Genomic DNA, 15,642 nt, shown 5'->3' on the forward strand with positions numbered 1-15,642 from the left:
TGACTTGGAAAATTGTTGGATATGTAAAAGAAAAGTTTTTTTTAATCTGGAATTGGACAATATTCATGTCCCTTCAAGTTGTTTTCTAAAACACCTGCACTGAGATCAGCACTAAAGAGATGAGGTGTTTCCACATAATGAAAACTGGGATCATGGAATAAATTTGGGATGCAGATGAAGCCACTACATCACTTCCCCACAGCCCTGCTGCACCTCTGGACTCATCTTGAGTGTTGAACTTGGCACAGCAGCACCACACAGCCATGGAGGCTGGGAATTGCCTTTCCAGCTGGACACAGGTCCTGGGAGAGAGGATTTGCCCACAGAAATGGATCTTCCTTCCCACTGGATCTTTCAGGAACGCCGATCCCAGCGATGACTCACCCGGGCAGAGGGGATGAGGATGTTCCCATACATTACTCACAGCCTTTCCAAAGCAGTTTGCTCTTACTCCAAGCCTCAAATATGCTCAGAAATATGCTTTTTTCAGAGACACTAACAGGGGTTCTCAGGGAAAAGCAGCACCTCCTGTTTTCCAAAGGGAAAAACCCAACCCTATCCCCTGGTTCAGACTGGGCTCAGCTCAGCAGGAGCTCACCTGTGTCCAGGTGATGGACACAGCATCCAGCACAGAGCTGGGGGTTGTTTTCCAGCACATCCTTGAGCAAACAGAACAGGGACTCAGCCCCTCTGAGCCTTCCTCCATCCAACACCACCCAGAGCTGATGGGATAAAGATTGGATTCGTGCCTTGCCCAGAATTATCTCTTGAGGTTGGGTCCTTGAGCAAGAATTCCCTAAAGGAGCTTTGCATTGAGTTCTCCACCTCTTTTACTGCTTGGAATGACACTCACCCATCACTCCCTGACCTTTCCTCATCATTGCTTTAAAAATATTTAAATGCTGTGCACAAACACATCTTTTAACTGCAAAAACAATCTGAAAGGTAAATGATCCTCCCCAGTGCAAACAGGGAGGAGCAAATCCTTCCCCCGTTCCCAACTGCAATCTCTGATCCCAGCTGCACAATCTGGAGCTGGAAGTCTTTTGGCACTGATTACATGTTGCTGGGCCTGGAAGTCAGGGAGGGGAGGATGTGTGTGCCTGGCTCATCAGGGGAGAAGTGTTCCCATTTCTTTCATCCACACTCTGTCTTTGAAACCAAAAGGCCACATTTGGCACTTGGCAGAACTTAAAGATTTGGGTTTTGGGGTATTTTTTTATAGCAGGGGCTGAAGCAGAAGAGCAGGAAAACAAGACAACAGGTTTTTACAGCTCTGATGCCACTCAGAGGTACAAAAATTGAAGCCCACGCCTTCTCACAACACCTTTTTTTAAAAAATACATTTTAAAATGTATTATTTAAATGGATTCAAATCCTTCTCCCACTTCTGATACTTACATTCCTGCTTGAAGGTGAAGTATTCTGTGAGGTGCCTGCACTCGTGGTTCCCTCGAAGGAGGAACAACGTTTTGGGATGATTTATCTTTAAACTCCATAAATACAGCACACACTGCAAGAGAGGCAAGCAGGGATGTCATAAAATCCTTTCCCAGGACACTCATCAGCCTGAGACTGCACTAAGAGGTTCTGGGAAGACACCCAAAGTGGAACCCAGCTCCATAATGGGCAGTGGATCTTCTCCTGGCCAAGTGGGGAAAAGCCACTGGGATTTCTCTATATTAGGGCTGACTTGGAGAAGTGACAAATGAGGTTGTAGCCAACAGAAAGCAGCTCGGGGCTGGGTGGGGGCAGCTTTGCTTCCAGCACAAACCAAAGGAAAAAACCCCTTTTGCAGAGCAGCAAAGCAGAACCAGCTGTTTGCTCCAGATGTTCCACCAGGATGGAAACCAGTGAGAGGAGCAGGCAGACATTTGTTCATGAAACACACGGAAAATTCAACTTCACCTTCCCCACTCATTTTCCCCCACCCTGTTTTTTCTGCTTACACTACAGTCACGTGAAGTTCAAGCTCAAAACAGGAAAAGCTGAGCCCAAAAAACAAGCTTAGCTTAGCAAAGCTCACTGGCTTTGAAAAGGGCTTTCCACATCCCTCCGCGAGCAGCAACACCTGCAAAGCCAGTGCCTTTGATGAGGCACAGACCAAAGTCAGGCTGAAACGGGGCTTTTTAGCAGAAATATTTCATGCTGGATTCCCAAAAAAAGCCTGAGGGAAGGGCTGGGAGGCAGGGAGGGCTCAGTCACCCCGGTGTGCTCAGCACTGACAGCGGCAGAGCCGTTATCTCACATGGGGAAATGTTATCACATTTCCCTCGTTGCTGTGGAGTGCTGGAAGGACAATCCATAACGACAGCAAGCTCCAGGATCTGGATTGAAGTCTCTAATGGGAGCTTACCCTGGAGGCTGACAGGCTGCAGAATATGCCTGGGGAACAGGAAGCACCACCAAGTCTGTTTTACACCCTCCAACGTTCCTGATCTGGGGCACAGATCCCTGGGAACCAGCTGGAAACAACCTCCAGAACCCAAATGAAGCAGTTCCCAGTTGGTTCCCAGTTGGTTCCCAGCACAGCCAGCTTAGATCTGGTGGTGTTTAAGCACTGAACCTGCAAGGTAAGCTCTGCATGAATCATCCCAGCTGATCCCAAAAACCCTGAGGAGCTGTAAAGCACTGCCTGTGTCTCACTTGGAATTCAACCCCACATTAACAACTTGATTAATTGGGAATTCCAAAAGAGAACGGGGCCAAGGCCAGTAGCAGAATCATGTTTTATTGCATCTGTTACCAGGAGGAATGTTCCCAACAAAACCATTTATAATTATTCTGGGGTTTAAAGCTTTAACCTCCCTGTGTTTGCAAGCGAAATGTCACTTTTCTGGGCTGGGAGGAGAACTTGGAAGTTGCTATAAATGAAACAAATGACTTGGAGGAAGAACCAGCCCTGGCATCAAAGCAAGGCAGAGATACAGCATCAATAGGGGAGGGTTTGGGATGTATGGAAGGTTGGCAGCTTGCAGAAGAGAGATTTTAAAACACATTTGAAGGGGTTTAAAGCAACATGGGGTTGAATTTGGTACCACAATTCTAGCTGGACACGCCAGGGATATGGAGAGCGACCATGCCCTGTGGCTGGAGGATGTCCCAAGGATGTGGGGACTGCCAGGTACCAGGAGGACACGGAGTAGAGGACATTGAAGAACCCTCGAGGGCTCCAGAGGGGCTGGAATGAGGAATGAGGGAGTTTCTACACTCACATGCCTTGGATGCTTCCTGGTGTTTTGCACAGATCCTTTTCCCAGCCTTTCCCGGCACTGTGCCCAGGAATTGATTGCTGCCTGTTTGCAATAGCCAAGGTGCAAATCCAGGCATTCACAGCTTTTTGAGTTTAAATAATCTAAAATAATCTCCTTCTTTCCTTATTCTGCCTCTCGGTGTGAAGCCCAAAGACAAGGGTTTGCTCCACTTGGAAAGGGAAAGCTCAGCAGGACACAGGGAGGGAATTTCAAGAGGAATTGGGACTTGCAACCTCAAAAATGCAAAAGGGGCTGGTGCCAAACCTGCCTCCACCATGACCTCTCTCACCATTCCCAAAATCTGGCATTTGTAGGGAAGTTTTACACATGGAGCCAGCCAGAGTGGGAACAGAGGCCAAACTCCCAAATCCAGCTCACAAATCCACCTTCACTCCCACTTGACAGGGCTGACTGGATCTCTTTAATATTACTCTGGATCTCTTTAATATTATTCTGGATAAAAAGTGAATTAAATCAAGATTAACATATAATTCCATGATTAGACAGCCATCATGTGTCCCATCATAATTGGATTGGAAGAACTGGCCTGGGAAAGGTGCATGCCATTACCACACCACTTTTCCTGATAAAATTCCTCTTTCCATGGATTCTGTTCCTGGTCATAACAATTGTTTTACTTTCTAACTTAACAAAATCATTCTATTCATCATATTCCAGCTTCATGGGGTGGGGATGGTCCTTCCCTACCATGATCACAGACCTCTCTTGTGCCATTCTGGGATTTGGGACTAAAAGCTTAATGAAAGGAGCATTTTTCCCACTGGGAATCCTTCAGCAGGGCCCTGCCTCATCAGCATCTCCCAAAGGAGGAGTTCATCCCGATTTCCGTGCTGCCTGTCAGCCCTGCACCCTGGAGCTGGCATCTGGGACAAGCCAGTCTCGCTGTCACAGAGGGTTTGGGACAGCAAACCCTTCCCAGAGTCCCCTTCCAGCAGCATTCCAGCTTTCACACGCTTCTTCCCCTCCCCTCTCCCCTCACAATTCTTTTCTTTTAAAAAAAACAAAACCATCAACCAATCCACTCTCCGTGGCCTCATTATACTGGGAATTCATGTTTTTAAATGAGAATTTCCCTAAGCCAGAGGCCCAGCAAGAATTTGTTGAATGATTTGTTGCCGACATCCAGCTGAGCTGATGAACTGAGAGGCTTTGAGGGGCGGTGGGGGGGGGGTTTGAAAGGTTTTGTCTGAGAAATTCAAATTCCTCCTTTCACCTGGACAACCGAACACCTGGAGCCACGGGGAACACCTGGAAGGGATATTTGGCCTTTCCACCTCCTTGGCCCCTGCGCTGGCACCGTTTCCTGCCTGCCTGCAGCAGGATGCAATTAAACCATCCCCTCCTATTTTATTCCGTTAAAAGGTCACGCTTATGGAATTGTGGAATATCCTGATCTGGAAGGAATCCACAGGGATTCCAATGCCTTGCTCTGCTCAGGACACCCCCAGCTGCTCGGGGCAGGCACTGGATCACCTCCCCATGGATGTCAAATTTTGTGTGGTGTCTGAGGCTGCTGCTGCTGCTTCCCCACCTTCCCAGCGGTCACATCACAGGAAAACCTGGATATTTTTCCATCTGGGATACTCTAAACCTGCTGTTGTTTCACTACAGAAAGCAGATTTTGTGTATCCAGGTGGGAATCTCTTCCAGCATAGTGCTGGTGGAAGGGAGAGGCACATAGGAATGAAAACTTCTGGATTCTGCCTTACCCTGATGTTTGGAGCAGCCCCTGCCTGTGCTCATCAAAGCCCACCCTGAGCTGTGGGATCACAGGGATTCTCCAGGAGGAATCTGTGGCATTCCCACATGGGGGGAAAGGGAAGGGAAGGAGGAAAGGAAAAAGCAGCAGGAAATAAAAGATAAAACATTTTTTTTGCCCCACCACTAAGGCCATACATCCTCTTGGAATTCTTCCATATTATCACAGGCAGAGAAGACAAGGGAGAATGGATTTCAACTAAAAGGGGATTTAGATGGGATATTGGGAAGAATTTCTTCCCTGTGAGGGTGGGGTGGCCCTGGCACAGGGTGCCCAGAGAAGCTGGGAAAGACTTCCTCATCCCTGGAAGTGTCCAAGGCCAGGGTGGATGGGGATTGGAGCACTCTTGGGATAGTGAAAGGTGTCCTGCCCAAGGCAGAAGGTGGAACAGAATGGGATTTAACCTTTCCAACCCAAACCATTCCATGGTTCTGTGATGATCCCAGCATGGAGATCTGAGGGTCAAATCTCCATGTCAGACCAATCCTGGGCTAAGAGCAGAGAGTGGGAGCAGCACTATTCCACCCTGGATCTACACAACCCATACACAGACACAGGGCCCAACACCTCTCTTTTGAAGGTTTGTGGGTTAACACAAAAAAAAATCCATCTTTTCTCTCAGAAGGAGCTGCTGCTCTGGAATATAATCCCTTTTCCAGGTGAACACATTCCCACTACAAACCCAGCCGAGCAAACCAGAGGAGCAGTGGGATGTGTCCTTCCCCTTCCTCCCCGGGGGGCTCCTCCTGCCAGCACCACCCCAAATCCCACCGGCCCCAGCCCCACCTCTGCTGCATCCGTCCCAGCTCCTCTGGAAGCTGCTCCTCGTCACACCTTGGCTCCCTGTCAGGATTCCGGAGCATGGGGCTGGAAGGGAGCCAGGGGCTGCTGGAGCTCAAGCTGTCGGCCCTGCTCTCCCTAAATCCTCTGCAGAATCCTTCAAAGAACCCCTTGCACTCATCCCTGATAGTTCCTCCCCAGAAATTTTCACTGGGGAAGATTCCTCTGCAGAGCCAGAGGCTCAGCTGTTCCTGCAGCCTCTTTTTTTTTTTCCAAGAGAAATCACTCCCTCTGTTATTCCAGCTGATTTCTGACACATTTCAGGCCCCTGCTCCTCCAAAAGCCCTTCCTTACACTGCTTCCAACTGGGATAAGCGCTCCACTTCCACTTGGCCCTGCCTCTGTGGATCCAGATGGCTGCAATCCCTTGGGATTTGTGGCATTTGCTAAGAGCTGTCCCTTCCTGTCCCATCCCAGGTCTCCACTGAGCCAGCAGCAGACATGGGGATCCACTGAATCAGAAAACAACTCCCACTTCTTGGTCATGGAATCCCAGGAAGTTGCAAAGCCCTGTCACAGCCCAGGTGACTTCTGTTCCTTTCTCCTGAGCCCATTCCAGGGTTTTCAGAGGGAAGCAGCGACTCAGGCACGTGGCCCTTGCTCTTCCTGTTCAATCCTGAATCCTGCAGCTTTTCCAACATTTGCTTCCCACTGCCTGGTGGGATCCTGTTGCCTGCAAGGCACCATCAACTGTCCCTCTTGTGTCCCTGAGTGACAACTCCAAGTGACATTAAAACCACTCCAGTCAGGCATTAACCCCATCACTGTTGCTCCACTGTCACTGCCTGAGGATCCAAAGATTGGGACATCACCTTTCTGCCCAAAAATCATACTGTGAGTTACCAGCATTGCTTTCATTCCATGCACAACTCCATGGGAGGGTAAATCCAGCACGAGGTTTGGTGTTTGGACTGATTCTGAGCTGGATTTGAACTCATTCTGAGCTGTATTTTACTGATTTTGGGCTGGATTTAATTGGTTCTGAGCTGTATGTTATTGTGCTTAATTTGAACTGATTCTGAGCTTTATTTTACTGATTTTGGGCTGAATTTGAACTGATTTTGAGCTGCATTTTACTGATTCTGACCTGTATTTTATTGAGCTACATTTGAACTGATTATGAGTTGGATTTAACTGATTTTGAGCTGTATTTTACTGATTATCAGCTGTATTTATTTCATTCTGAACTGTATCTAATTGATTTTGCGCTGCATTTTAATTATTCTGAGAGGTATTAAACTGATCAGGGGCTTTATTTAACAGATTCTGAGTTGCACTTAATTGATTCTGAGCTGAATTTTATTGATTTTGAGCTGGATTTGACCGATTCTGAACTGTATTTTACTGAGTTGTATTTGAACCGATTATGAGTTGAATTTTACTGATTCTGATCTGTATTTTCAATTCTGAGCTGTATTTTACTGATTCTGAGCTGTATTTTAACTGAGGTTCAACACTTTGGGTTCCTTTAGCCCCAGCACCCCCAAGCTCCACGCCCTTGGTCACCTCTATACTGAAGTAGCCTCTGTCCACGTAGTCCCCCAGGAAGAGGTAGCGGGTGTTATTGGGTGATCCTCCCACTTCAAACAGCTTCATCAGGTCAAAGAACTGTCCGTGGATGTCACCACACACTGGGGGAGGAAGAACAGCACAAAAGAGGGACAGATTTACCACGCTAAGAAAAGCAAGGTCACGACAGCAGCAAGGAACAGAGTGCGGCCGCGCTCTGAGCGAGCGCCGGCAAAATCCTCTCTTCTGAGAGCTCAGGAGAGTTAAAAAACCTTGTGGGTGGAAGGAACACAGCAAAAAAACCTGCTGGGGTTACCCTGGTCATTATTCAGGACTCCAGGCCTGAGCTCTGACCTGTGATTGGAGCCTCCACCTCGATCATGGTCTTCTCGTGCCTCAGGATGGCGGCGCCGTCGTTGATGATTTTCAGCGCCGCGTCCTCCTCCAGCCGCCCTTCCTTCACCAAGTGGCTCTTGAGGACGTCGAGCCTCGGCTTCCCATCCTCAAACACCTCCTTCAGAGTGAGCCGCTGCGTGGGAGGGAATGGGACAGCTGGAAAGGCAAGGGAAGGGAAGGAGTCAGCAACACGGCACTTTTCGGGAAGAGGGAATGACAGGCTTTGCTTCCGAGCCTTGAGCTGACACCCAGAAATGGAATTTCCACCAAAATGATGCTCTCAAATATTGAGCAAAGAGCTGAGCTGCCAGAGCTGCTGGATTCACCACTCAGCTTGGTTAAAATCCCGCTTGGTGCGGCCTAAATGCCTCCTGCACCTATCCTAGAGCTGCCTCCCAATCCCAATCCCGATCCCAAGGGGACGGTCGGTGTTGGAACCTAGAACAGATTCCATGGAAATATCAGCAAAACCAGGAAAACCAGGAACCAGTGAGCCAGGTAGGGGGACCAACATGTAAGATTTTTCCTTATCAGGAAACCACAAACCCCCAAAAAGCAGAATTTGCTTCTCTTCACCCCAACACCTCAAAAAGCTTTACCCCCAAAAAGCTGAATTTGGCCTTCTCTGCCCCAATACCTCAAAAAGCTTCACCCCAAACTTAGAAATTGTCAATCTAGATGGAATCCAGTATTTAAGGTCAAGTTAAAAGTCTCATCTATTTGCAGCATGATCCTTAGTTTTAAATTCTGGATAGAAAAATAGCCCATCAAAACCTGCTACTACTACTACTACTACTATTATTATTATTATTGTTATAATTGTTATTGTTATTGTTATTATTGTTACTATTATCTGTTATTATTATTACTGTTACTATTATTATCATCATCATTATTTCATGATAGGGAATAGAATGGTGTGGGAGAAGGTGACCTTTAGCAGAAATTAAGTAAAAAAAACAGAACAAAAACCAGAGTTTTCAGTAAAAATCTGAATTCCTCATCTCCCCTCTCCCAGGCCTGCCTAATTTAAAAAAGATGGGAGCACACATGACCCTGGTATAATATTTAAAGGCTGTATAATGTCTTGAATTAAAATTAATTCCAGGAAGGAGGCGTGGATGTTTGGGAAGAACTGGGAATAAAATCCTGTGCAACAGCCCCAAGTGCATGGCCTGGCTGCCAGCAGCTCCTGCAAACCATGGGGTGGTGGGAATCTTATCCCAGGGATCCTCCCAGATCCTCCGAGTCCATTTCCTCTCAAATTCAGCAGAACCAGGATTTCCTCACCCTCCGGGGTCAGCATCCCCTGGTCATGGCAGGACCTGAATGATTCCAGCCAAGCTGGGATGAGGAGATGCTGGGATGGGGTTTGTTTTGGGATGCTCCACATGGAGCTCCAAGAAAAGCCTCTCATCCCAGAGCAGATCCCACAGGGAGCTGGCAGCACCCTCCCAGCCTCAGGGATAAGGCACAACTCTCCCTCAAAATGTGCTGGAAGCTCTGCTGTCCGTAGGGATGCGGGCAGCTGGAAACACCATCTCACCCTTGACAGGCATCCCCCAAATATCCCAAAATCTGGAATATACTGGGCCTTTCATGGGGATTTTAATGATCCATCTGTGTCTGAGCAAGCACCTCCAACAGCCTCTGAGAGCAAGGAGCCCACCCACTGGATAATGAACCATCTTTCCATCATTCCACTTCTCCTGGGAGCGTGTCGTGCTGGAAGGCAGATTTACACTGAGCTGGAATCCAGCTGGGATGGAAAATACCTGGGATGCAAATCAAATCAAATCCAATCAAATCAAATCAAATCCCTGTCCTGATCCATCACCCTGCAAAGACCCTGCTCTGGTGAGGCCACACCTTGAGGGCTGTGTCCAGCTCTGGGAGCCTCACTGAGGGGCTGCAGTGAATCCAGGGAAGGAAACGGAGCTGGGAGGGGGCTGGAGACTCAGGAGAGGCTGAGGGAGCTGGGAAAGGGCTCAGCCTGGAGAAAAGGAGGCTCAGGGGGAAATTTCTGGCTCTGCACAATTCCCTGACAGGAGGGGACAGCTGAGGGGATTTGGGATCTTATCCCAGGGAACAGGGACAGGAGGAGAGGGAACGGCCTCAGGCTGGGCCAGGGGAGGCTCAGGGTGGACAGCAGCAGGAATTTCCCCATGGAAAGGGCTGTTAAATAAAGGAAGGAATTGCCCAGGGAGGTTTGGAGTCCCATCCCTGGGGGTGTCCAAGGAACACCTGGGCACAGCACTCAGCACTCTAGGCTGGTGACAAGGTGGAGATAAGGAACAGCTTGGACTTGGTGATCCTGGAGCTCTCTCCCAACCTGAAGGACCCTGTGATATGCCAAAATATGTTGAACTTTCCAGGATAGAGCTGGTCAAATAACACAGTGAGAACAGCAGTGCCACCGCTCCCTTTTAAATGCAAATCCAGCAGCAATTTACCCTGAAAACCCCCAGAGGAAACGAAGAGAGGCGGCACAAGAGATTCTTTACAGCTGAACATCAATTTTCAAATCACAGGAACTGCAGGAGTGGCTCTAATGAAAGGGGAGCTGGTGCCTGCAACGAGGTGGCCCCGCTTTCATCGATCCGTTTGGAAGTTGTGCTCCGGTGTCCCACGTGCCTGGAACGCTCCAGAGCCTTCCCCACCAAGCTGCCAATTAAAGAGGGTTAAACCAGGCCTGCTTAAACCAACATGGGCTGGAGCAGAGCTTTTACTGTATCCACAGCTCAGCTCTGCTCCAAAAGAAAAAAAAAAAAAAAAAGAAGAAGTCTCTGGAGATGGATAAAAAAGCATTTTGCAGGATTTTTCCCCTCTGGGTCACTGTAAGGTTGGCAGTGCTGCGGGAGGAAATGAGGGAAGATTTGGGGCTGACACCAACAGGATCAGCTGGGATGAGGGAGGGCAAAAGGAGCTGGGTGGAAATGCGGGTCCAGGACTTGGAACGAGGGGTTTTTTGGAACACTGAGAGGCTGGAAAACGATTTGTAAGTACTACAAACCCTGTGGTTGTCCTGGCATCTGACTCCAAAGGGAGCCAGGGAGCACTTGGAGGGCAAACGATTTCCAAGGAAGAGAACAGAGATACAGAAACCATTCATCTCCATATTCCCCATCACTGCAGGCTCTCAAGCACAGCCAACACCTCTGGAGCCACCCCAAGGAAGTGAAAAGCCCCAGAAATGGGGTTGCAGAGCTCAGCAAAGATGCCCATCCAGAGATCCACAGGAAGCTCCTGGCTTTGCCTTTTCCTGGTAGCCCCAGCGAGCAAAGTTATGCAAGATCAAATCTGAGGCTCCAGCCAAGAACTTTTATGTAAGTTCCCTCCTTGGCTTTGCACAGCTCCACTCCCACAAGGAGCTGGGCACAACCAGGAACCGGCTCCTCCTTGGCTCTGCCAGGGCTTCAGTCACTTAATTCAGCCACTTTAATTCAAGATCTCAATTTTATCCTTATCCATGCTCAATTCTCCTGGACAGGAGGAAGAAGATTCTCCTGCAGCCAGGCTGGGCTCTCCTACAGTGGGAACAGCCCTCAGAGCAAACTGACCTGGAATTTTGTACCTCCAGGGCATTGAGAAGGGTGGAGAGACTCAGCCAGTTCCTGCTCCTATCTGAAAAATGAGGAGGTAATTCCTTATCCTACAAAAAAACCCTCAGAGTTATGGAATGGTTGGGATGGAAGGACCTTCCCCTATCCCAGGTTGCTCCAAGCTCCAGTCAACACTTCAGGGATCCAGGGTCAGCCACAGCTTCTCTGGGAATTCCATCCCAGCCCCTCCCCAGCCTCACAGGGAAGAATTCCTTCTGTATATCCACCCTAAATTTCCCCTCTTTCAGCTCAAACCCGTTGCTCCTGTCACAATTCTACGGTTGGTCCTGGAATGCCCAGGCAGTACAGACACAGCAGGTTAAGCTCATCCTCAGAGCCAGCTCCCAAATAATTTGTGAAAATGATGGATAAAACACTCACAGCATTCCAAAAATTAAACCCTGTGACCTCTGTGCCACCTTCCCTCTGCACACAAACCCGAGTGCTGCACTGTTTGAACAGTGAAATCTGCAGGTCTGGGGTTTATAATTCCACCAAGGGCATCCAAACTTGCTCCCAGGAAAAGGCAATTGCTGCTCCACCAACGGGACACGTGCTGAGGGCCAACCCACAAACAAAAGGACACAAAAGCAAGCGAAGTTCCAGGTGTGAAATGGATTAAAAGGTCAGGTGTGCCCAAGGGAAAATGAAAAGGAAATTAAAAGGAAAGTCAAAAGGGTCTCTTTGCTGGACTCCAGGGCAAGGTTCCATTTCCCACCGAATTAACATGGATTTTATTTGCCAGGCCACGAGCAAGGGGGTATTTGCAACACTCTGAGAGGACATGGATAGCTGAGGATGGAAGAATTTGGGAAAAAGCTGCTTTTCCACCACAAGCATCGCACATCCCTCAGTGCCAGATGAAAATCTGGAAGAAAAAATTCCCATTCCTCCCGACCTCTGTCCCTAAAATGCACTGAAAATTCAGTTTCATCAGGGCTGCCTGGGCTCCAGACAGAGCCAGTGCCACGGAAAACAAAGTGATCCACAAATGATTGTTTATATATCCCAGAGTCCCTTGGATGGCTGGACGGAGCAGCTGAGGCGGATTCATGACTGAAAAAGGAGCAAGAGCTCCATGCCTGGAGCGGCAGCGCTGGCCAAACGCTGCTCCCAGGGTCTGCAGGAAAAAGGTGTCCCCTCAATCCCCCCAAAATAACCCCACAGGATTCAAAATTCTCAAAAACAAACCCCAGAGAGGTTTGCCTGGAGCTCCTGATGCACATCTGGGAGTGAATCCAAACAAAGCCCCTGCTTTGCTTGCTCCTCATCTTGGAGCAGATGGTGAGAGATGCACTTTGGAGAAAAAAAAAAAAGCACATTCTGGGGCCAAACCAAGGATTTGGACACTGAGAAAGCTGGATGGGCTGTCACAGGTAGAAACATTCCCAGGAAAACTCCACCAGGAGCCATCCAGACCCCCTGTGAAGCGGAGAAGGGTTTTTTTTTTTCCTCTTTCCCAATTTCCAAACAGCCCAATGTTATTTTTATCCAATATTTTATTCCCATTCACACCTAACCTACATTCATCTATTCAAAGCCGAGTCCGGGGCTCACACGGAGCTGGCTCAGAGGGAAAAATGTGGAGAAATCCAGCATGGAAAGGCCATGGAAATGACATTTTTTTTTCTGGGAAAAAGGTGGATTTTCAGCTTTTGGAGTCATTAATGGAGAACAAACCCTTGGAGGCAGGGGATGGTCGTCACTGTCACAAGGAGAGGCTGGATCTCAGCAGCTGGGTGATGTTGGAATCCCAGAATCCTGGAATTATCCAGCTTGGAATGCTCCAAGGTCATAGATTCCAATCTGTGCCCAATCTCCACCTTGTCCCCAGCTCAGAGCACTGAGCGCCACATCCAGGCATTCCTCAGAAACCTCCAGGGATGGGAATTCCACCACCTCCCAATGACCACTCTATTTATCTATCAGCAACCACCCCATTTTCCACGGAATAATCTTTATCCTTCCCAAAACTGATTAATCCACATGAATTTCTGGTCGTTAAACACAAAATGTTTTTGCCTTTTTTTGTTTTTTAAAAAAAAAAGCCCTAAAAGGTTTCTGGGAGGTTTTTTTTCCCCCAATATGCAAACCGGCAAAACCAGGTGTATGTGTGTGTGTGTGTTTGTGTGTTTGATATCCTGACTTTTCCTTGGATCAAGCCCTGACAAATAATCTGTCCTTTTCCAGGGCTGGCACGGGCAGCCTGACCCTGCCATGGCACAGAAGTGCTCGTTCCAGCTGAAAAAACTCTGGGGAAAAAAATAAAGTGGAGCTTCCATCACCTCCCACCTGAGAAAATATTGAAAATTTTGAAAAACTTTATGAAAATAAACATTAATATCAAAGAAGAGTCACCAAATAAACACCTTCTTGTATAAAAGCAGCAAGAGCCAGGAATTATTATTATTAAATTATTATTGCCATTTATTAAAATATATATTATTACCAGTTTTCCCCCAAATTTTTACATGTTCCAATCTTCCTTTTTTTTGCTCCGAGTAAGGAACCTCCAGATTTCAGAGGCTCCAGAGACTCACAAATAGAGGAGAAATAAAAAATTCCAGAGTTCTGCTTCTCAGCCCTGGTAGTTCTGCAGGAAGACCACGAGATTTGGGGTTATCTGAATTCTTTTGGAATAACAGCTCCTTTGAATGGATGGAGTTTATAACGTCCCAGTTTTATCCAGAACTCCTCGGAGCTGAATCTGACCTCCCAGTGCGCTACCGGTTTGGAAAGCTGGCTCTGATCCTCACCTGAAGCCACAGATTCCTTTTTGTAGGCCAACCAGAATTATCTCCTCACAATAACCCTAAAAATATCTGCATTGTACGAGCTGAATGAATGATTTCTTCGAAGGGGACAGTCACAGTCAGCCCAAAACAGAGCTGGGATCAACCAACGGAGCCATTCCCAGCAGCAAATGTGTCCCTGCCTCGTCAGCTCCCTCCCAGTCATTCCAGGAGTAACACCCAAAATTTGAGGCCACGTTGGGAGAAGCTGGCAGGCCCCGGGGCTGAGCAGGAGCCAGGTGCATTTAAGGCTAAAAAAAGCAGGTGACAGCTCTGTGTATGGAAATGCAAACACAAACAGAGTGCAGCCCCGGCCGCGCTCACGGCTCCCACGGAAACACGGGACGTAGAGCCAAGAGGCTAAAAAACCACACAAACCCAAGCCCAGCCATGAATCTCCAAGGAAATATCACAGAATTCCAGAATGGTTTGGGTGGGAAGGTGATGATCAAGATGATCTGATTCCACCACACGTTCCACTAGGCCAGGTTGTTCCAACCCAGACTTCACCACTTCCAGGGATGGGGCAGGCACAGATTTTCTGGGAAAACCATTCCAGTGCCTCACCACCCTCACAGGGAAGAAATACATGCTGAAACCTTACGGCTCCCTAAACTGTGCTCACAGCTCCCTAAAATCTTTGGGATAGCAGGTGACTATCCTGGTTCTGCTGGGATTTTGGCCAGTGAACAGTGAGGCCAGGACAAACTGAGGTGCCTTTGCTGAGGAGGATTCCCCAGCAGAGCTGAGGGCCAAGGTTTTGCCACGGCTGCCAATTCCAGAGGCGGCGGTGACGGTCCCACGAGGTGGAGCTGGAACTCTGCTCCCAGTGGAGCCCGGCAGGATAAAACCCGGGAGTATTTAATTAGAACTGAGGCGACTTAAGCCTTCCCGGTGTGGCAGCCAGGGCTCCTCACACCCCAGATCCTGCCCTGATCCTGGAATGAAGCTGAACCCAGACCTGGATCCGTGGTGTTGCTCCTGCTCCTGCCAAAGCTCCCTGTGGATCAGAGACCTCAGAAATGCTCTCAGTGGGCACCAGAGCGTCCTCAGCCTCCCTGAAGTGACAAAAGCCACATTTGCAAGGTTCGTCAAGTTTCCAGCTCAGATTTGGCTCCTAATGACCAGCACTGATGAGGATTTTCCTGGGATTGTCATTGAGCTAATCAGTCCTCTGCCAGGGATGTGGGCTCTGGACATCACCAAGTGCCAGCTCACTGAGGAGAGCCCAAAAACTTGCAATTCCAGTCTGGAAAACCTCTCTCTGAAACCCTCCACCTCTACAAACTTTCCAGAGGTTAAAAATCAAGGTAATCCCAGAAAAATCATCACTCAACAAACCTGGTGTCTTCTTCTTGCTGGTGGAATTGCAGGGAGTCGCTGTGAAGCCTGAGGGAAAAAGGAGGAGGAAAAGGAAGAGGGAAAAAGGGGGAGGAAAAGGAAGAGGGAAAAAGGGGGAGGAAAAGGAA

General features: G+C 48.4%; 1 protein-coding gene across 3 annotated transcripts in view; it reads right to left on the reverse strand.

Moving 5' to 3' along the window:
* Positions 1–15,589, reverse strand: part of PPP3CC (protein phosphatase 3 catalytic subunit gamma) — a 27,640-nt gene extending 12,051 nt beyond the window's left edge. For 2 of the 3 annotated variants that reach the window (XM_033519444.1, XM_033519443.1), the window contains exons 1-4: positions 15,515–15,586; positions 7,738–7,935; positions 7,381–7,505; positions 1,402–1,513 (exon numbers count right to left, since the gene is read on the reverse strand). In XM_033519444.1, coding sequence (XP_033375335.1) covers positions 1,402–1,513; positions 7,381–7,505; positions 7,738–7,765 — 265 coding nt within the window. In that variant the 5' untranslated portion in view covers positions 7,766–7,935; positions 15,515–15,586. Of the gene's footprint in view, positions 1–1,401; positions 1,514–7,380; positions 7,506–7,737; positions 7,936–15,514 lie in introns of all 3 variants that reach the window. The other variant, XM_033519442.1, reaches the window with a different exon arrangement.
* Positions 15,590–15,642: the final 53 nt, after the last annotated feature.

Source organism: Parus major, chromosome 22 (assembly GCF_001522545.3).
Source record: "Parus major isolate Abel chromosome 22, Parus_major1.1, whole genome shotgun sequence".
NCBI classification, from domain to species: Eukaryota; Metazoa; Chordata; class Aves; order Passeriformes; family Paridae; genus Parus; species Parus major.